This window comes from Rhinopithecus roxellana, chromosome 17 (genome assembly GCF_007565055.1).
Source record: "Rhinopithecus roxellana isolate Shanxi Qingling chromosome 17, ASM756505v1, whole genome shotgun sequence".
Classification (NCBI taxonomy): Eukaryota; Metazoa; Chordata; class Mammalia; order Primates; family Cercopithecidae; genus Rhinopithecus; species Rhinopithecus roxellana.
In genome coordinates, this window is record NC_044565.1 from 4,129,083 (window position 1) to 4,151,878 (window position 22,796).

The following is a 22,796-nucleotide window of genomic DNA, read 5'->3' on the forward strand; positions in this document are numbered from 1 at the left end:
TAATGATTTAGCTAAGATAGTGAGTTATCACTACAGTGAGGCAAACAAAACATTTTACCATAAATAACAAGGAGACTTTGATCAAAAGATAAATAAAGCATTTTGAAGAGATTCAGATGGGTTGTTTTTGTTTTTTGGTTTTTTTGAGACGGAGTTTTGCTTTTGTTGCCCAGGCTGGAGTGCAATGGTGTGATCTTGGCTCACTGCAACCTCCGCCTTTCAGGTTCAAGCAATTCTCCTGCCTCAGCCTCCTGAGTAGCTGGGATTACAGGTGCATGCCACTACGCCCGGCTAATTTTTGTGTTTTTTTGTAGAGACAGGGTTTCACCATGTTAGCCAGGCTGGTCTCGAAATACTGACATCAGGTGATCCACCCGCCTTGGCCTCTCAAAGTGCTGGACAGGCATAAGCCACTGCACCCAGCCCTAGATGGGCTGGATTTTAAAGTTCACCTATGAAACCTCCATTCGTCATGTCTCCTCTTCTAGTAATCTTAATAGTGTTCCTCCTGAAGATGATTTGACATAGGGTTGATGTTCAAGAAGCGACAAATCGTTATGAAGCAATCAAGGAGACAGAGTCCCTGGCAAGGAGCTGACAGCAAGGCCAAGGGTAAGCTGAAGAGGCAGAGCTGTTTAGCTTTAGAATGCACCACACAACCTCTTTCTCCATGCCAAGCCCTTTGCTCAGAAACGTACAATCCCTGAGGTGTGGTCATAAAATCCACAGAGTGGGACACAAATAATGAAGTGAGGAGAAATTATTTGGCAAGGTTGCACAACCTGTTGTGTCTGAATTACGTGTTCCATGTACATCTCTCAGTTTATTCCATAAGCAAGATCATACATTTATATTCATTTCTTTGAATCCACAAGTCATTTTCATAGAAAAGATTTTTTTTCTTTTTGACACAGGAGTCTCGCTCTGTTGCCCAGGCTGGAGTGCAATGGTGCAATCTCAGCTCACTGCAACCTCCCCTCCCAGGTTCAAGTGATTCTCCTTCCTCAGCCTCCCGAGTAGCTGGGATTACAGGTGCCTGTTACCATGCCCAGCTAATTTTTGTACTTTTACTAGAGATGGGATTTCACCATGTTGGCCAGGCTGGTCTTGAACTCCTGACCTCAGGTGATCTGCCCACCTCGGCCTCCCAAAGTGCTGAGATTACAGGCGTGAGCCACTGTGCCTGGCCAGAAAAGAATGTTTTTTTAAAAAGAAAATCCCTAATTGTAGTAACATTTCCTAGATGGAAAAAAGAAGAAAGAAAAATAGAAAATTAGGTACAGAAGCTCAGTTCTGCTCAGCTGCGCTCAATTTTGGTAACATATTAAACATGGTCAAACTCTTCCTCACATTCCATGTCCCTCTCCCCACCTATACCATGGCAGTTTTTTCAGATGAAGAAAAACAAAAGCTATGGACATGAATGCATTACCGAATGTCAAACTTGCGATGACCTGGCTCAAGCAGTAGAGGGTGCTCCAGGTATTTCTGGATCACGTGCACTTGGCCCTGGTTGTCTATGAAATCAAGAAGCTCTGAAGCCTCTGACGAGATGAGGATGCCTTCACCTAACAGGGAAAAAGCAAAAGAGAAACTAGTCCAATTCAAACCAAGAGCTCTCTATAAAGCCAGAAAAGAAATACGAAAACCCCACAGGAGGCTTTCAACGTCCTGCTCACCTTTTTCCTTCCCTTCCTTACTCCAGTCTCCCACATGCTCCCTTCTCCCATCAAGAGTACCCAGGATTATCCTACCAACTCTTTCTCCGTGTGGGTCGTCAACACTATCTTGGCTGCCTACATCCATGAAACCTCAGTTTTACAGAAATTCAAAGTGTCTAAGCACTTAAAATAAATACTATTCTACTACTGGTCACTGGTTACCACAATAAAAACTACAAAGACGGGCCGGGCGCGGTGGCTCAAGCCTGTAATCCCAGCACTTTGGGAGGCTGAGGCGGGCGGACCACGAGGTCAGGAGATGGAGACCATCCTGGCTAACATGGTGAAACCCCGTCTCTACTAAAAAAAAAGAAATACAAAAAACTAGCCGGGTGAGGTGGCCGGCGCCTGTAGTCCCAGCTACTCGGGAGGCTGAGGCAGGAGAATGGCGTGAACCCGGGAGGCAGAGCTTGCAGTGAGCTGAGATCGCGCCACTGCACTCCAGCCTGGGCGACAGAGCGAGACTCTGTCTCAAAAAAAAAAAAAAAAAAAAAAAAAAAAAAAAACTACAAAGACAATACCTCCCCTTCCTTCACTATATCTCATAGAACTACCAGGAAGGTTAAGGCATAAAGATCAATGTTCAAGTAGGTTCCTTGTAGCGTTGTAATAGAAAAAAACTGGATACATTGGAATTGTCCATTAACATTAAATAATTGATATATCTTTTTTAGTAGCTTGAAGTATAATTCACATACCAAAAAATTTTTATCCTTTGAAAGTGTACAATTCAATGGCTTTTAGTATATTCAAGAGTTTTAAACCATTACTACAGTTTTTTTGTTGTTACTGTTTGTTTTGAGATGGAGTCTCACTCTGTCGCCCAGGCTGGAGTGCAGTGGCGCAATCTCAGCTCACTGTAACCTCCGCCTCCCGGGTTCAAGCAATTCTCCTGCCTCAGCCTCCCGAGTAGCTGGGATTACAGGCATGTACCACCAGGCCTGGCTAATTTTTGTATTTTTAGTACAGACAGGGTTTCACCATGTTGGCCAGGATGGTCTCGGTCTTCTGACCTCGTGATCTGCCCGCCTTGGTCTCCCAAAGTGCTGGGATTACAGGTGTGAGCCACCATGCCCGGCCTGCTACAGTTTAATTTTAGAACGGTTTCACCACTTCCCAAAATAAAAACTCTGTACCTATTAGCAGTCACTCACTACTCCCTCCTCACCCCAGCTTCTGACAACCACTAATCTACTTTCTGTATCTATGGATGTCTTATCTGGACATTTCATATAAACGGAATCACACAGTATGTGGCCTTTCGTGTCTAATTTCACTTAGCACAAAGTTTTCAAGGTTCATCCCCATTGTAGTGTGGATTAGTAGCATGTTCACTTCTTTCTTTGGCTGAGGAGTCATTTTTGTTCATTCAGTCATCAATTGATGGACGTTTGCATTGTTTCCATTCTTGTCTGCCTCTTACAAATAATGTTGCTATAAGATCTGCATATAAATTGTTGTGAACATACATTTTCAATTCTCAGGAATACTAGGTATGCAGGTGTGCGCCACCACATTGGCTATTTTTTGTATTTTTTTGTAGAGATGGGGTCTTACTGTTTGCTCTTTTTCTAATTGGATTGTGTGTCTATTTTTGTTTACTGTTTTTTTTTTTTTTTTTTTTTTTTTTTTTTGAGACGGAGTCTCGCTCTGTCGCCCAGGCTGGAGTGCAGTGGCCGGATCTCGGCTCACTGTAAGCTCCGCCTCCCGGGTTCACGCTATTCTCCTGCCTCAGCCTCCCGAGTAGCTGGGACTACTAGGCGCCTGCCACCTCGCCCGGCTAGTTTTTTGTATTTTTTTTTTTTTTTTTTTTTTGAGACGGAGTCTTGCTCTGTCGCCCAGGCTGGAGTGCAGTGGCTGGATCTCAGCTCACTGCAAGCTCTGCCTCCTGGGTTTACGCCATTCTCCTGCCTCAGCCTCCCGAGTAGCTGGGACTACAGGCGCCACCACCTCGCCCGGCTAGTTTTTGTATTTTTTAGTAGAGACGGGGTTTCACCGTGTTCGCCAGGATGGTCTCGATCTCCTGACCTCGTGATCCACCCGCCTCAGCCTTCCAAAGTGATGGGATTACAGGCTTGAGCCACCGCACCTGGCCTACTGTTAAGTTTTGAAAGTTGTTTATATATTCTAGATCTGAGTCCCTTGTCATATGCATGACTTAAAAATCCCTTCATCCAGTTTGTAGCTCATCTTTTTATCCTCTAATGAGGTGTTTCACAGAGCGGAAGTTTTATTTTGATGAGGTTCAATGTATCAATTTTTACTTTTATGGATTATACTTTTGGAGTCAAGCTCAAGAACTCTTTGCCAAGCCCTATCTCCTTTTTTCTGAAAAATTATTAAGTCCATGATTGATTTTGAGTTAGTTTTTGTACGAGGTGTGAGGCTTATGTTGATGTTCATTTTTCTGCCTTTTGATAACCATCTTATCTAGTATAATTTGTTGAAAAATGTATCCTTCCTCTATTGAATAGCTTTTGCACCTTTTTCAAATAAAAGATGGGCATATATGCTTTGGTCTATTTCTGAGTTATCTATTCTCTTCCACTGATTTATGTTTCTTCTGTTTTTGAGACAGAGTGTTGCTCTGTTGCATAGAGGTGTGATCTCGGCTCACTACAACCTCTGCCCCCTGGGTTCAAGCAATTCTCATGCCTCAGCCTCCCAAGTAGCTGAGAGCACAGGCCTGCGCCACCACACCTGGCTAATTTTTTGTATTTTTAGTAGAGATGGGGTTTCACCATGTTGGCCAGCCTTGTCTCAAACTCCTGACCTCAGGTGATCCACCTGCCTCGGCCTCCCAAAATGCTGGGATTGCAGCCGTGAGCCACCACGCCTGGCCCCACTGATTTATGTTTCTATTTTTCCATGAATGCTATAGTGTATTGAGTACTGTAGCTCTAAAATACATCTTAATATCAGTTAGCATGTTTACTTATACTTTATTCTTCAAGATGTTTAAGCTATTCTAGGGCTTGTGCCTTTCCATATGAATTTTTATTATTTATTTATTTATTGAGATGGAGTCTTGCTCTTGTTGCCCAGGCTGGGCCCAAGCAATTCTTCTGCCTCAGCCTCCTGAATAGCTGGGATTACAGGCGCCCGCCACCATGCCTGGCTAATTTTTGTATTTTTAGTAGAGACACAGCTCCACCATGTTGGCCAGGCTGGTCTTGAACTCCTGACCTCTGGTGATCCGCCTGCCTCGGCCTCTCGAAGTGCTGGGATTACAGGTGTGAGCCACTGTGTCCGATGCCTCCATGTAAATTTTTTATTTTTATTTTTATTTTTTGAGATGGAGTCTTGCTCTGTTGCCCAGGCTGGAGTGCAGTGGTGTGATCTCGGCTCACTGCAACCTCCGCCTCCTGGGTTCACACCATTCTCCTGCCTCAGCCTCCCAAGTAGCTGGGACCACAGGCTGCCTGCTACCACACCCAGCTTATTTTTTGTATTTTTAGTAGAGACGGGGTTTCACCATGTTAGCCAGGATGGTCTCGATCTCCTGACCTCATGATCTGCCCACCTTGGCCTCCCAAAGTGCTGGGATTACAGGCATGAGTCACTATGTCCGGCGCCTCCATGTAAATTTTTTTTTTTTTAATACTTTTAAGTTCTAGGGTACATGTGCACAATGTGCAGGTTTGTTACATATGTATACATGTGCCATGTTGGTGTGCTGCACCCATTAACTCGTCATTTACATTAGGTATATCTCCTAATGCTATCCCTCTCCCCTCTCCTCACCCAATGGCAGGCCCTGGTGTGTGATGTTCCCCCTCCTGTGTCCAAGTGATCTCATTGTTCAATTCCCACCTATGAGTGCTGCTATAAAGACACATGCACACATATGTTTATTGCGGCTCTATTCACAATAGCAAAGACTTGAAACCTCCATGTAAATTTTAAAAGAAGCTCCATGTCTATACAAAAAGCTTGCTGAGATTTTGAGAAGAATTACATAAACCTATAGACTGGTTTGGGGTGAACTGACATCTTTACTATACTATCCTGCAATCCATGAACACAGTATGTCAGTCCATTTCTTTAGGTCCTCTTTGGCTTCCTTCATAATCATTTTACTATTTTTAGCATACAGAGCCTAAAACTGTCGGTTAAATTTATACCTAAGCATCATATTTTCTCTGGGGTGACTATAAGTAGTATTGTGGGGTTTTTTTGTTTGTTTTTAAGATGGAGTTTTTGCTTTCTTGATCAGGCTGGAGTGCAATGGTGTGATCTCAGCTCACTGCAACCTCCGCCTCCTGGGTTCAAGTGATTCTCCTGCCTCAGCCTCTTGAGTAACTGGGATTACAGGCAACCGCCACCAAGCCCGGCTAATTTGTGTATTTTTATAGAGACAGGGTTTCACCAAGTTGGCCAGACTGGTCTCGAACTCCTGACCTCTGGTGATCTGCCTGCCTCAGCCTCTCAAAGTGCTGGGATTACAGGTGTGAGCCACCGTGCCCGTTTAAGTAGTATTGTGCTTTTAACTTTGGTTTCCACATGTTCACTGTTGGCATATAAAAATGCAGTTAAGTTTTGTGTGTTGCTCTCATAGCCTGTAACATTGCTGAACTCACTCTTTAGTGAGTCATCACCATTTCTTATTTTAACCATTTTAATAAAAGTGTAGTGACAGCTCGTTGTGGTTTCAATTTGCTCAAATATTCTAATCTATGCTTCAGATTTGTAGCTGATTTCTACCTGGGTCTCATGCTTTCAGTATAAGTGAATTCAATTCAGTTCATTAATTCAATGATTCACCTTTCCCAAACGTTAACGCCCTTTTCAACTACCTTGTTCCTGTCTCTTGTTCTACCATCTGGTGAGCTTCTTGAACAAGAAACTGCAAATCAACCTGGAAAAGCTCCCTTCTTCTCGTTCCCTACACATGACTCATGTTGTTTCATCTCCCTTAGGAATCAGGCTCAGATTTTTTGATACACCAGTATCAAAAATTATAAAATAAAGTTGAATTGTATGTATTGTTTTATACCTACAAAATAAGAAGACAAAAACAGTGATACTTTTAGTGACAGTTCGTCATGAACTGCTCCCCGTTAGCTTACAGCCCTTTGAAAAAGCAATAGGACAACACAGAGCAAGAGCCATAAAGGCTTCATGTCATTTGACCAAGTAATCTCATGTTTCAAAATTACTCTAAAGAAATGTTCAAGAAACAAGAGTTTCTTGTGATCGCCCAGGTGTGATGGCTCATGCCTGTAATCCCAGCACTTCGGGAGGCCAAGGTGGGAAGATCACCTGAGCTTAGGAGTTCAAGACCAGCCTGGGTAACATAGTGAGACCTCATCTCTACTAAAAATCAAAAAATTAACAGGGTGTGGTGGTGCACAGCTGTAGTCCCAGCTACTCAAGAGGTTGAGGTGAGAGCGGGAAGGGCGCGGTGGCTCATGTCTGTAATCCCAGCACTGTGGGAGGCCGAGGCAGGTGGATCACGAGGTCAGGAGATCGAGACCATCCTGGCTAATGTGGTGAAACCCCATCTCAACTAAAAATACAAAAAATTAGCTGGGCGTGGTGGCAGATGCCTATAGCCCCAGTACTCAGGAGGCTGAGGCAGAAGAATGGTATGAACCCGGAAGGCGGAGCTTGCAGTGAGCTGAGATTGTGCCACTGCACTCCAGCCTGGACAACAGAGTGAGACTCTGTCTCAAAAAAAAAAAAAAACTCAAAAAAAAAAAAAAAAAGGAAGGTTGAGGTGGGAGGATCGCTTGAGCCCAGGAAGTCGAGGCTGTAGTGAACTGAGATCATGCCATCATACTCCAGCCTGGGCAACAAAGCAAGACTTTGTCTCAAAAAAAAAAAAAAAAAAAAAAAAAAAAAATATATATATATATATATACACACACACACACACACACACACACACACATAATACAAAATTGAAATTAAAAAAAACAAGAGTGATCTAGAGCAAAGACATTTACTAATGTTTTCTGTAATAGCAGAAATAGCAGAACAATGAGGTTGTTTCTCAACAATAATTTGCTGTTAGAGATGTAGTGTGTTCCCATGCTCCAGGTGAGAGGTGAAGGTGGCTAGATTAGAGATAGGCAGTGGGCACAGTAAACAGTGGCTTCGTAATGGATAGAGTTTGAAGGTTGAGTCAACTATACAAAGCATGTAGTAGGTACCAAATAAATGCTTAACAAGAATAAAAGTTTTCATTCATCCTATTGGTTTCATTTTATAGTTCCCAAACATAATAAATTTATATCACTTATCTCAACCCCTAAAGCAAAAAGTCTTCGTGTGGCATTTTATTCTCTCTTGACTTCCCCCTGCTGCTGGGTGTCCCTCTGAGTCTTGCCTTAGTGAGGGTCCAGGGATCACCCAGGTGTCCTCACAGTGGCCATACTGAATCCAATCCCAAACCCACAGGAGGATTCTGGAGTACCATGAATGTCTATTTCCTCTTCCAATTCCGTCATTTACCATTGGAACCACGCTGGGCGGCAGTACTTGAGAAAAGGTCCCAAGAGGGGAGACAGAAGTAGGTGAGGTACCTGGCTTGTGGCAAGAGTCCAACTCTCCCCCTTTCAGGATACCAGGTAAGGCCTTCCTGTCTCATGAGTGGTGGAAAAGAAGGTGAGGTCCCTTCTACCCAGAATAGAAATGAGTACCAATGGCCAGATGTCTTCCAAGGCAATACAAGAAATAAGTTCAAAATGGAATAAAACAGAGTCTCACTTTGTCGCCCAGGCTGGAGGCACGATCTCAGCTCACTGCAAGCTCCGCCTCCTGGGTTCACGCCATTCTCTTGCCTCAGCCTCCCAAGTAGCTGGGACTACATGCACCTGCCACCACACCTGACTAATTTTTTGTAATTTTAGTAGAGACAGGGTTTCACCATGTTAGCCAAGATGGTCTTAATCTCCTGACCTCGTGATCGGCCCGCCTCAGCCTCCCCAAGTGCTGGGATTACAGGCAGTGAGGCACCGTGCCCGGCCAGAATGGTTTTATAAAGAGCATATGAGGGCAGTCATAGACAGAGATTGTTTATGTGTTCATTACACTGGGCACTGCCTCTGTTTTCAGCCTGATTTAACGTTATAAACCTCACCCCTTACACGCATTCATTCAACACATATTTGTTGAGTGCCTATGAGAAAGGTACAAAGATGAGTAAGACAGAATGTCTGTGTTTGTGTGAAGCCTACAGAACAATGGGAGAGATGGACAGAGAAGTAGTATAGTGCCAGGAAGAGGTTAATGCCAGGAAGTAAATGAGGCAGGAGAAAGGGAAAGAAAGCAATGGACACAGAGGCTATTTCAGATTAGAAAAGCCTTCCCTGGGCCGGGCGCGGTGGCTCAAGTCTGTAATCCCAGCACTTTGGGAGGCCGAGACGGGCGGATCACAAGGTCAGGAGATCGAGACCATCCTGGCTAACATGGTGAAACCCCGTCTCTACTAAAAAATACAAAAAACTAGCCGGGCGCGGTGGCAGGCGCCTGTAGTACCAGCTACTCGGGAGGCTGAGGCAGGAGAATGGCATAAACCCGGGAGGCGGAGCTTGCAGTGAGCTGAGATCCGGCCACTGCACTCCAGCCTGAGCGACAGAGCGAGACTCCGTCTCAAAAAAAAAAAAAAAAAAAAAGAAAAGCCTTCCCTGATGAGCCAGCATCTGAGGTGAGAGAAACAAAACAAACTATGTAAGTACATTCTAGGAACAGAGACAAATTTGGAATATTTGAGAGATAGTAGGCAGTCTTTGTGTCTACAGTCCAGAGAGCAAAGCTGAGGATAGAAGGAGATGAGATCAGAGATATGGGCAAATGTCAAATGCTGCAGGCTACCATTAGGAATCTGGAGTTCATTCTAATTGCATTAGGAAGCCGGTTGGTAAGTTTCAAGCAGGAAATAATATGATTAGATTTATGTTTTGAAAACATAATTGTCCGGAAGGAGAGCTGGTTGAGAGTAGGCTCTGCAGTTACACACACTAAAGAGAACGGGGGCTTTGATTTAGAGGGGAAGCAGTGGAAATGGCAAGAAATAGTCTATTCAGAATGTATTTTGAAGGTAGAGCTAGCAAGAATTGCTAATGCATTAGGAGTAGATTATAAAGAATAGAGTAGTCAAGGATGAATCCTAGGTTTTAAGCTTCAGAGACTGAGTGAATAGGGGGATCATATACTAAGTGGAAAGCGTGAAGGAGGAGCAGGTTGGCATGGGCAAAGTTGGTAAGGAAATAAAAAGTTCTGTACCACATGTATTCGGTTTGAAAGGCCTTTTAGAGACGGTGAGGGTGTCAATGGATCTAGAGCTTAAAGGAAAAGACCTATACTGGAGATATACATTTAGAAGGCATCAGTACCTAGATAGGTATTTATAACTATGTAACTAGACACGGTCTCTACCTTCAACGATTCAGATTAAAATAGCGTCGTTCATCTAAATACATCACAATAGGAACAACTCACCAGGAATAAAGGAGGGGACAGCAGTGCCAACTCACCTTTGGCACCAGCTGATGACTTTGCAATCCAAACGTTGCCCTCTCCATCCTCCTTCTTTCTGTTATAAGAAGCGAGAAAGAATTCTCTTTCATCTGTCCTTGAGTTACTGATCGGTGGCTGAATTCCATTCTGTGCTGGAGCAACCGGGGTCTTGAGATTGGTTGGATAAATCACATAGGACTCAGGGAACCATGTGCAGGACTCAGCCAGTTCAGGGCTTGTCTTGATTAGCCTGGCAGATGACAGAAGAGGGTCAGCCTCCCTTCTTAGTGTACTTTATCACTCCCCTCAGAAAGGCCACTGCTTTCCCCCAGAGATCTTCCAGGAGGCAAAGCGTGACTCAGTCTTCTAACACCTCTGTTTGCTCTTAGTCTCCCTGGACAAAGCTCAAATGCATTACTGGGGAGCACACAGCTGTTAGATGCAACTTTAAAGGCATACCCCAGTTAATTCAAAAGGCTTAATGTCCAACACTTTCGCTCTTTTTAAAATGCATCTCTAAGGAAGCTTAACTGGACATAATCCTGACCCAATACCTTTTCAACAAATATATTGTTGAGCCAGACCCTTACTAAAAAATGAAATGGGGAAGAGAGGAAAATTTAAGTAGCAAAAAGACTATCCTGGCCCAACTCTCTATAGGAGAAAAGGTTATGTAAGAATCTCAATTAGAAGACTTTTAAAAGCCCTTCTTTTCTTGCTTTTAGCTCAGGCTGGCTTCGGTGACAGAATAAAAAAGGTATCTTTCTAATAGAACACAGGACACCAGTGGTCACAGTGAAATATACCTCCTGCTCCCCAAATACCATAACACCACAGAAGATAAAGTCAGGCAAGGCCCTTAGCACACAGGGGCTTCCCACTGCATCTACTCTGCAATCAGACCCCCGGAGCTAGAGGCACTGGTATCACATTTCACAAATTAGGAACTGGGTCACAGAGAAGCAGATTTCCTAAGATCATAAAGGTAGTGAGGACCAGCCAGCATGCAAGCCCCGAACTCCCAAGTCTTTCTTTTTCTTTTTTTTTTTTTTTTTTTTACAGCTCAAGCTACTACAAAACCCCCAAGTCTTAACTGGAAACCTGCTCGTACTCCCCAGGAATCAGAGACAGGGAAGTACCTGCCCACAGACATGCACTGGCCTTCCCTGAGCTGTGCTCCCTCTTCTGTTTAGAACAGAACTGTTAATGCCAAGTCCATGTTAAGATTCACCTACAAAACCCAGTCTGTGAACAAATGGTGGAAATAATGACATTTTAGATAGAGATTAAAAATAAATTTATTTTAAAGCGAAAGGGAAAGAACTGAAAAGCTACTTGAACTTCAAGGAACAAAATAAACATATTTTTAACTCACGGAAAGTTCAACTCCGTATCTGCATTGTCCCATGCAGTGGGCAGTAGTCAGCCACATATGGCCACTGAGTATTTGAAATGTGGTCAATGTGACTCAGGAACTGAATTTAAAGTTTAATTATTTTTTAATTTGAGACGGAGTCTCACTCTGTCGCCCAGGCTGGAGTGCAGTGGTACAATCCTGGCACACTGCAACCTCCACCTCCCGGGTTCAAGCAATTCTCCCACCTCAGCCTCCTGAGTAGCTGGGATTACAGGCACCTGCCACTATGCCCAGCTAATATTTTTATGTTTAATAGAGACAGGGCTTCACCATGTTGGCCAAGCTGGTCTCAAACTCCTGACCTCAGGTAATCCACCTGCCTCGGTCTCCCAAAGTGCTGAGATTACAGGCATGAGCCACCATGCCAGGCCTAAAGTTTAATTTGCCTTTAATTTAAAAATGGATGCATTATAAAATATTTTTCCATTAAGCACAACTTTATTGATATGGTGAGATAACACTTCACTTTATTGTTGCATTGCAGCATGCACGTCAGGGCCATGTGTCATTTCTAGTATCACACACAAACACATCGCTATTCTATTCAAGGACAATAGATTGATTCAGTTCAAGTGATTTATTTCTGTGCACTGATGAAACATTATGATATGTTTATTATGCAGAGAGCATGAGTTACAGTGCTAGCTACATACACCACAATTGGTAACTTAGGTGAAACAGAATTTCTTCCTAGTTAAAAAAACATTTGGACAAATTTTTAAATTTAAAACAAAGGCATACTACTGACATGGAACTGGGTAGGGACACAGAAGCTAGAACTATGACAAGGACAGTAAGAGATTAAAAAAAAAAAACTGAAAGGTGACATGCCACAGATTCACAAGAAATGGTGACTGCAATAGGCTATGGTCAAAGTAAAATGAAAAAACGGTTGTGTAAAGGAGACTTTTTTAGCAAATACATAATAAATTTGGTAAGTATTTTCCTCTCAATGCTCAAAAAAATTAATGAAACTAGTGGCTGAAATCACAATAGCCAACATATTTTTAAGCAAATGTTTAACAGAGTCTGAGTTTATAATTTTGGGCAACTATAAAATGGCTTGGATTCTTACACAAAAACAAAACCATTTTAGATGCAAATGTGGTTTTAAAAAAACTATTTTAAGGAAAAGACTTAAAAATATAATTTACAAAAAACGAACAATCTTCAGCTGAGTCACAATTGCCCACAGACTACAAAACCTTTCTAACAATCAGAGATTGACTCAAAATTTGAAAAAATTAAGTAATTTCTTTAGCTTTAGGTGAACTGTGTGACATAAAAGATGCTGTCCAATTAATACTTTGGATGTTTTGCCTCAAAGGATTTCCAAATATATGAAAAAATGCTGTCAAACTGCAGCTTAAAAAATACCAAACTCGGCGGGCATGGTGGCTCATGCCTGTAATCTCAGCACTTCGGGAGGCCGAGGTGGGCAGATCACGAAGTCAGGAGATCAAGACCATCCTGGTTAACACGGTGAAACCCTGTCTCTACTAAAAATACAAAAAATTAGCCAGGTGCGGTGGCGGGTGCCTGTAGTCCCGGCTACTCGGGATGCTGAGGCAAGAGAATTGCTTGAACCCAAGAGGTGGAGATTGCAGTGAGCCGAGATCGCGCCACTGCACTCCAGCCTGGGTAACAGAGAGAGACTCCGTCTAAAACACACACACATAAAAAAAAAAAAACCTCATAGTATAGATATTTTAAAATCTTTTACATCTGTCACAGAATTTTACCTACATGCAAAAAATTACTTTCTAACATGACAGATAGGACTTCAGCTAGGTTGTATTAAAATATGGATTTATGGCTAGGTGCAGTGGCTCACTCCTGTAATGCCAGCACTTTGGGAGGCCGAGGCAGGTGGATCACCTGAGGTCAGGAGTTCAAGACCAACCTGGTCAACATAGTAAAACCCCGTCTCTACTAAAAATACAAAAAACTAGCCGAGCGTGGTGGTGGGTGCCTGTAATCCCAGCTACTAGGGAGGCTGAGGCAGGAGAATCGCTTGAACTGGGAGGCGGAGGTTGTAGTGAGCTGAGATCGCACCACTGTACTACAGCCTGGGCGACACAGTGAGACTCCATCTCAAAAAAAAAAGAGGATTTACTAAGATTTTAGTAGACTATTGTTTCCTTTACTACTTCATTTTATTGTATAACACATGTTGGAAACATCTGGTTCATGGCATTATGTGTTACATATTGAAAACATTTGTGTTAGGTTTGCTTTCTGTTTGTTAATCTGAGACAGGGTTTTGTTCTGTTGCCCAGGCTGGAGTGCAGCGGCACAATCTCAGCTCACTGTAAATTCTGCCTCCCCGGCTCAAGCGATTCTTGTGCCTCAGCCTCCCAAGTAGCTGGGACCACAGGCGTGCACCACCATGCCCAGCTAATTTTTTTTTGTATTTTTGGGAGAGACGGGGTTTCACCTTGTTGGCCAGGCTGGTCTCAAACTCCTGACCTCAAATGATCCACCCGCCTTGGCCTCTCAAAGTGTTGGGATTACAGGCGTGAGTCACCACGCCCGGCCTTGTGTTAGGTTTTCTGAAGCAGACTCTAAGTGGCATGGATACAGTTGTTAAAATGGTTCTGTATATACTCGATGATTCTCCAGTTCATGGAAGCAGAAGATAATGAATTTAATGATACTGTGTTCTCTGCCAGTATTCACTGATGGAGAGGGGGAAGGGTTTTTTTAAATAAAAATTTACTTTTCAACTCCAATTCAGATTTTCTTGAAAATAAAAGGAATGTTTGTCAAATCATTATTTTCACTCAGTAATTCATCATGTCAATAATCAAAATAAAAAATGACTGTCATTTGCATTTTCTCATCTATCTACACCCTGCATATAAACAAGCTAAATTTAAAGCTCCAAGGAAGGGAAAAGAAGACCTTATTTACGATCCAGCCAGACAGGTGTGAGAATTTATGTTCCAACTTCATAATATAAGTTGATAATAATGATTTCACATATTTTTATAACATCACTCAGTATGCAAAAAATGTTAATTGTAAAAGCATTATGAAAATTGGCTGCAAAAACTAAAAGTAATCTGAAGAACACTTTGTTGATATTGATAGAGTTATTTTTCAATATATTCAATACATCTTTGAATTTGATATTTACAATATTGAACTCACACAAGAGTTGGTGAATTTACTTGGACATTATTTTGAAAATAAGCTTTTACTTCATAGTCAAATCAATTCTTCTAGAAAAGATGAACTGGTTTTGAAAATGTGTGTGCAAGATTAAAGGAAATAGATCTGGCATTCAAAGTTATTGAAAAACTTTTATGTACAACCTGAGCACATAAATCTACTTCTTCAACCATATATTTTTTATGTAATCTAAATTCAGATCAAAGCTTTCCAATGAATATTTACCGTTTGAATTAAGATGTGCTACATATGTAAAATTCACATCAGATTTTGAAGACTCCAAATGAAAAAACAGAACATAATAGCTTTTTATATTAATTACATGTCAAAATAACATTTTGGATTTATTTAAATATAATAAATTATTAATTTAATTGCAGCTGCTTCTTTTCTTTTTTTTTTTTTTTTTTTTTTTTGAGAAGGAGTCTCACTCTGTCTCCTACGCTGGAGTGCAGTGGCACGATCTCAGCTCACTGCAACCTCCACCTCCCAGGTTCAAGCGATTCTCCTGCCTCAGCCTCCTGAGCAGCTGGGATTACAGGTACCCACCACCATACCCAGTTAATTTTTGTATTTTTAGTAGACATGAGGTTTTACCATGTTGGCCAGGCTGGTCTTGAACTCCTGACCTCAAGTGATCTGCCCGCCTCAGACTCCCAAAGTGCTGAGATTACAGGCGTGAACCACCACACCTGGCTTGCAGCTGTTTCTCTGCGCTTATTTTAATGTGGCTACTAGGCAGTTTATAATTACATATGTGGGTAGCATCCTATTTCTGTTGGACAGTGCTGGTCTGTAAGATGACCTTGATTTGGAAGCCCTCATTTCCTGCACGGAACCAAGACCAGGCTCTGCAGGAAGTCCTTTGCTTTTGTCCCGTTTCCTCATGGGCCCATTTGGGAAGTAATCAGAAATGGAGATTTACTTACATCTATAAAACAGCAATGTTCAGGAGAGGAAAAGACAGCCTCTGATCTGCACCAGGAGAGGAAAAGCCCCTCAGGGTTTTAAGACTATGGCCTTGAGGCCTCAGTGAAATTTCTGAAACTCCCTGAAGTGACAGGAGGAAGGACTGGGCTGCACAGGGTCCTGCACTGAACCCCACCAAGGCTCTGGGAAGCCTCCTGAGGGTGCACAGTCACAATGGCCAGGGGTCCCATTTATGCAGATTAAAACTGTCCTGGTTTAACAGGAGCTACTATAGCCATGGGCAACCTGGCTGTTCTCTCTGAGCTGCCATTTTGTCCTATATAATGAAGGAGACTTTATTTCTAACTCTCTGGAGCCCTTTCAAGCCATACAAAATCATGGGAGAGAGACAAACAGATAAAGGGAACCATCATATCGCGGAACTACTACAAGCCCCTCACAGGACAACTGAGACAAAGATGGAAGCTGATGAGCATGATGCATAGGTCTGGATAGGTCATGTCACCATTACAAGGTGCTATCACGGATCACAATGCATGCCTCCGAGGGGCAACGAGCAGGTACTGTCACCACCATCCATCCCCATTTTACAGATGAGACACTGAGATTCTGATGCTCTCCAAGGTCACAGGTATTTATCACACTTGGTCACGACTCCAGCCCTAGACTCACTCTGCTTCACTGTAACTGTGACATATTCAAATATGGAGACCATTATTTTTTTACAGCATCCTCTGCTTCCTACTTTGTCTTTAGGGGAAACATCATAGCAGAAAATGTTTAATAAATATTTAATACGAATTTCTAAGTGAATAATCTGAACAAACAAGCATGTCCCATTTCTATTTCTGATTCCAGTGTAACAGTCATTTGCATTCTAAATATAAAACATGTCACAAAATGACTTCAGGAAGCCTCACACTCCTTCAGGAGTGGGATGAATCCTGATAAATCCATCACAGAGAGGAGTGGGTCCATAAGTTACCAAGGCCGATGAGCGAACAAAAAGCAGAAATGTTCCTGTAAGCACCCAGCCTCGTAAATATCTAGAGCCCAGAAAAAAAATGTTAGTGGGAAAAGAGCATTTTGCATTGAGTCCTATCTCCCAGGACCTGGCTACACACACGTTCACCAGCCATCATGGAAAGAATACTGGAGGCCCACGACGGCCCTGATTTTAGTGGCCTGACCCAGTGTTTCCCTACTGAAATAACAATAGCAATGACAACTATACTAACAGCAATAATAAGGAGTGCTTTCACTTATACAGTATGAACAAGACAGGCACCATTCAAGGCCCTTAGCTAAATGAGCTCAATTAATCCTCGGAACAGCCTAAGGTAGTTATTATTATTTCCCCATTTGACAGCCAAGAAAATTAAGGTAGTATCAAATACTCATTATGCACCAGGCCCCTGTGCTATATAAACTTCACATGCATCACCTTATTTAATTCTCATAATAGCCTTACGAGGGAAGGCACTGAGGCTTAGAGGGATGAGATCTGCCCAAGCTAGTGAGAGGAAGAGCTGGGGTGAAAACTTACACTTTTGTCCCTAGATCTTAATCGTTGTCTAACACTGTCTCCTTCCACTTTGTGATACCGTGGTGAAACTTTGCCATAATCCAGCTGCTCAGAGATGGGTAGTGGAGTGGATGTTCTTATACCCTGCCCAGATATCCTTTCTGAGGGACCCGCTGCAGCCATGAGAGATGCATGCTAAGGACTATATATGTCCTTTTCCAGGGACCAGCCCCTGCCCAGAAATGCCTGCAAAGCTAAGCCCTCCATCTCTTCCCACAGCCCATGGCTGACTTGACACTGGAGCATAGAGGCCTGGTCCTTGCTCAAAATGTGACGACTCTGAGGTGCCATTCACTCCGGTGCTCCTTGGAGTCAGGAGAGGCAAGACTTCAGCTAAAACCACCTCTTTACTTGGTTCTCCGCGTGCCCTGCCCTGTCCTTGCTTCCCGATGGGTGTCTCTTAAGAACCCTAGCCCAGGAAAATTACTTACACAGGAGACCCTGAGTCAGGCTCTGCTTCTAGGAGCCTCGCCTCAGAGACAGGCTTTATCAAGCACCATGTTTTGGATTGCAACCAAAGCAGCTTAGAGGACGCTTCTGAACTGGTATTTGTTGGCTTTTAAAATAAAAGCATGCTTGTCCTTTAAACAACCCCACATTTTTGCCTAAGTGCTTCATTTAGGTAAAAAAATGGAAAACAGCGGTCTTAACACTTACTTCACTAAAGAAGCTTTGCGACACAGTTTGTCAGCGCCCCTGTAGTAATTCACCAACTGTACCAGCCCGGGTTCGTGACCTAGGAAGGAAAGAGGAGGCTCAGAAGGGACACAGGACAGGTAGGGAATGACAGTGTCAGCAGCAGCAAGCAGGAGAGAGGACAGCTGTGTCATGCCCAGCTTTTCTCTCTCTCATCTCAGGACTGGCTGTTATAAAATGGAAAATGGAACAATTTTGTTTCTCTGTCCCCAGGGACCCTCTTTCGCTCCATATCCCGCTGGCAACCTTCAGTCTCTCCACAATGGATATTATAATATCAACCTCCTAGGCTTGCCAAGACTGCTGCTACCTTTGTTTGTATTTTCTTGTTAGGGTAGAGGGTACTGAGGGTATTTTTCATTTCACCTCTCCCCGACTGCACACTGCATTCCCCTCCAGGCTTAACACATATAGACTTGTCACTCTGTACAGTAAGGCTACTTTAACAGTCATGCTTTCCACATCCGTAACCTGGCTTTCTACACCAAGGAAGGAAGGAGAACCAGAATGATGCTGGTTTCAAGCAAGTGTATCTCTGCAAGCTTCTAGGAGGTGAAGGAAGGTAGTGGAAAGCCCATGTGTATAAGATCAGAAACCCTGAGAGCTTTCTTCTGTGCCTCATTCCACACGGAAACTAATTTTCAACAGCTCTTATTACCTGTGGCCTTTTTTATAAAATTAGAGCAGAAAGGATACAAAGAAAAACAAATTTTTATTAAAAATAAAAAGTGTTTTCAGCCGGGCACTGAGGCACATGCCTGTTAATCCTGGCACTCTGGGAGGCTGAGGCGGGTGAATCACCTGAGATCAGGAGTTCAAGACTAGCTTGGCCAACATGGCAAAACCCCGTCTCTACTAAAACCACAAAAACTAGGTGGGCGTGGTGGAGCACACCTGTAATTCCAGCTACTTGGGAGGCTGAGGCATGAGAATCACTTGAACCTGGGAGGCAGAGGTTGCAGTGAGCTGAGATCCCACCACTGCACTCCAGCCTGGGCGACAGAGTGAGACTTCATCTCCAAAAAATAAAATAAAATAAAATAAAATAAAAAATGTTTTGTTTCAAATCTTAATAAAACGCATCGTATTTCCAGTAATAAAATCAAAGTAAGACCAAACGAAGGACTTTTCAGTTGAAAATGCCAGAAGTAAGAATAATTTATCTGAGAATGGCATACAGTCAAATCAAAAGTTCCAGGCAGGCATTAGCTGGCTCTCACTGGTTTCCCTGAGCAGACAGACCTGATTCCCACCTGAACTGCCTACCTTCTTATCCACAGGGCACCTGCCTTCCAGAGCCTTTACCTGGCTCTATAAATCTTATCCTTGGCTTTCATGCAGTACACTTTAAGCAAAAGGTAAATATCCCGTAACAGTGATGGCATATAACCAATTTCATTGTAGGATGCTGTTCTCTTTCCCATAAAAACCAAATGTTGGACGGGTGCAGTGGCTCACGCCTGTAATCCCAGCACTTTGGGAAGGACGGAGTGGGTGGATCACCTGAGGTCAGGAGTTCGAGACCAGCCTCACCAACACGGCGAAACCCTGTCTCTACCAAAAATGCAAAAAATTAGCTGGGCATGGTGGTGTGCGCCTGTAATCCCAGCTACTTGGGAGGCTGAGGCAGGAGAATCGCTTGAGCCCAGGACGGGGAGGTTGCAGTGAGACGAGATCGTGCCACTGCACTCCAGCCTGGGCCACAGGGTAAGACTCTGTCGCAAAAACAAAAAACAAAAAACAAAAAACACACACACACACACAAACACACAGCTCAAACGTTTACTGATCATCTCCTGAATTTGTGGTATCTGTTCAGGATTCAAATTCTGTAGGCTTCTGCTTCTCATTCCCAGGCTTAAGCACCAGGGTAATGCCAGTCACTCCTACCTCTGCCTGGGCGGAGCCATGTTTGTTGTTTTTAACGTTAGGATTCCACCTAAGCTTTCACAGCCAGGCACTGCCAAGAATATAGAGGGAAGTCAGGAAGTCTGGAAAGGGAAGTGGACAATGCAAGGAAGAAATAATCGTTCTCAACTAAAAGCAATTCTTCGTCTCCTTTCAGATCATGTATTCTCTTCGCTAGGGTCTTCTGACACCGGTTAACAAAAGGGAGTCTCCAGGCACAGTCTCCATATTCTGAGATTCCTGGGTGTTCAAATGGGTCCTTCCATGGAGTCACCATTCTACATCACAAACTTGTATGCCAATGAAAAGTTGTCCCAGGTACTATCAAAAAAAGTGAGCAACTTTACACCGCAGCTCTTCATTCCTCCAACGATTTCAGTTTCACACAGCCCCCCTCGCCCCCCAAAGGCTCTGTCTATGGAAGCTCACCAATGACCAGTCAATTCCAAATGGCCTATATTCAGTTTTTACCCATTCGAATTCTGACCACACCTATTTCCAAAAACTGTTTCCTCTCCTGGACATAGAACACTGCTCTCTCTCTGGGTTGTCCTCCAAGGTAGAGGTGACTCTTCCTCTGTAACAATTTTCCCCTTGTCTTTGGAATACAATTGGCCCCCACCTCTGGTGAATTCTGTCAAGGAACATGGCTCCCCAGAGAGAAGCTGCAATTCCCAGATGACTGTGCAGAGAGGGAGGCCATGAGACTATGCTCAGGTCAATGGGATGTGAGTTGAACTGATCTGGGCAACTTCTGGATGACATCATTTACAAAGGAGCCGCTAGTCCCCTCCTATCTCCTGCGTTTTCCTACCCGTGGACAAGTGAGTAAGGTGGTGCCCAGCCAGCTTCAACCATGTGGATGAAGTTAATTCCCTCGGGGAGAACAGGAAAGAGAGGGAGGGCGAAACACAGACTCATGTAAGACCTTAATCCAATGCAGAACTGCGAAAACATGTTATTTGGTGAAACTAAGGAAAGGTTTATAATCAGACACCCCTACAAGCTTCCCTGGGCTAAGGTCTCTTCTGCAACTCCTGCTTTTGGAATCCAGGGGTCTTTTCCAAATCTTCGGACCGTTCCTCCGCCCCATTCGGGTGGCAGAAGCCTCAGGGGTTTCAACACCTACAGCTCCCCCTCCCGCTCCCACGCCAAGCAGGGAGAAATTCTCAGTGAGGAAGAGCTGCAAGATGACTCCAGCCTACGCCGGCCGCCGGCTCTGCGGAGCCGCGCCCCGCGTCGCTCTCCGCGCGGCAGACCCGCCCGATTTGGAGGCGTCGGCCCGGGGGAGCAGCTATACTCCCGCGTCAGGTCCCAGCCCCGGCGGCCGACGTCTCCCGGGCTGCAGGCACCGTTCATTGTCAGGAGGCAGCTGCGGCCCCGAGTGGCCGCACCGCGACTCCGACTCTAAATCCGAGTTAAGAGACAAGAAAGCATTAAAAACGACAGGTTTCGATCTTTCTGAATCCCATTTTTGATATGCCCAAGAAGCGACCAAGGGGAAGATTTATGACCTTTAAAAACAAAAGCGCTGATTCTAACGGGCCGCGGGAGGCGCGCAGGGCCGCTCCGGGGAGGGCAGGCAGGAATTGGGGAAGGGCTCACCCAGTCTCCCGAAGGGTAGCCGGTTCCTCTCTCCCAACATCAGGTTGAACCTGGGGTTGTCTCGCCGCAGCCTCTTCCAGTGACCGGTGGCGAGAAGCAGCCGGGAGACTTCGGCGTAGACGCTGCTGTTCTCATCGCGCACCACGAAGGTGTACATGGCGAAGGGCCGCCCGCCCGGGCCGCCGGGCAGCCGCCGCAGGGACCAGCTGGCCGAGAAGGCGGCTCAGCGCCGATCCCGCCCGGGCGCCCGCCGCGGCTGCCGTGCCTCTCCGGTGCCGGCGGCGCCGCGCCCGGGCGCCCGCGCGTCTGCCGGAGTGGAAAGCGCCGCTAGTACGCCCGCCCACCCCGGCGCGGCCCCGCCTCTGGCCCGTGATTCCGCGCGGCCCGGCCCCGCCGCGCTCTGGTGGGGGCCGGTGGGCCGCGACGCGCCTTCTTCCTACCCTCCCCGGGGCGGCTGCGGCGGCGCAGGGTTGGGGACCCGCGGCGGTGGGCGCGGCTTTACTGCAGCGCGCTGACTGTGCAGTGGACCCGGAGTCCGGGCCTGGGGCTGTTCCTCCCAAGCTCAGGGTCGCAGCCGGAGGGCGGGGCCGGCGGAAGATCCAATTTGCAGGTTTCTGTCTGGGTTTTTTTTCTATTGCCAAAGGACCTTTTATGGATAAAACCCAAAAGTTCTAAGGCCCAGTCCTGTGGCCTAGTGAAGAAGCGCTTCCCCTTCCTCTTTGCTTAACGACTATGGAGACTCGGAGCGTCGGTTTTGTTTGGGTCGAGTGCTCCTTCCTTCGGCTGAGATCGGGGTGGCGCACGGCCAAGGGGATGACCTTGGACTCCGCTGGTGGAAGCAGGTCCCGAACCTGCCCCCTGGAGCGCTGGGCTCCGCTCTCTTCCTGCCTTTTACCGGCATTCAGCCACTTGCTTTCCCTTCTCCGGACCTCGATTTCCCCTTATGAGCGGCGGAAAGTGACTCTTAAAAGTCCCTTCGGTTCTGATAGCCCACTCTGAAGAACATGTTGCTGCATTTGAGGGACAAAGAGAGGACAATGATCATCAGAGTTCCCACAAGCTTCCTACACTCCCTCATAAATTACCCGCATCAGCCCTGCGCCTTGCATCTTTTACTCTCCTTTAGGGAAAGAGCACCCTGGGGCCTCTCGCCTTCTTGTTCCCCGATGCTCACGTTATCTACCCGAGCATATTGTAAAAGCGACCTTCTCCCTCTCATAGTTGCCCAAAGTCCACAGGGCCGCCAGGCACTCACTCGCTGGTCTTGCGCACCGACTCCACCTGTAGGCATTCGCTG

The 22,796-nt window shown here is 44.9% G+C and overlaps 1 protein-coding gene across 2 annotated transcripts in view; it reads right to left on the minus strand.

Annotated features, from left to right (window-relative positions):
* The window catches only part of TTL (tubulin tyrosine ligase), a 54,697-nt gene extending 32,860 nt beyond the window's left edge, over positions 1-21,837 (minus strand). The window contains exons 1-4 of one of the 2 annotated variants that reach the window (XM_030921085.1): positions 21,500-21,837; positions 17,948-18,026; positions 10,202-10,434; positions 1,433-1,568 (exon numbers count right to left, since the gene is read on the minus strand). In XM_030921085.1, coding sequence (XP_030776945.1) covers positions 1,433-1,568; positions 10,202-10,434; positions 17,948-18,026; positions 21,500-21,656 — 605 coding nt within the window. In that variant the 5' untranslated portion in view covers positions 21,657-21,837. The remainder of the gene's footprint in view (positions 1-1,432; positions 1,569-10,201; positions 10,435-17,947; positions 18,027-21,499) is intronic. The other variant, XM_010386340.2, reaches the window with a different exon arrangement.
* Positions 21,838-22,796: the final 959 nt, after the last annotated feature.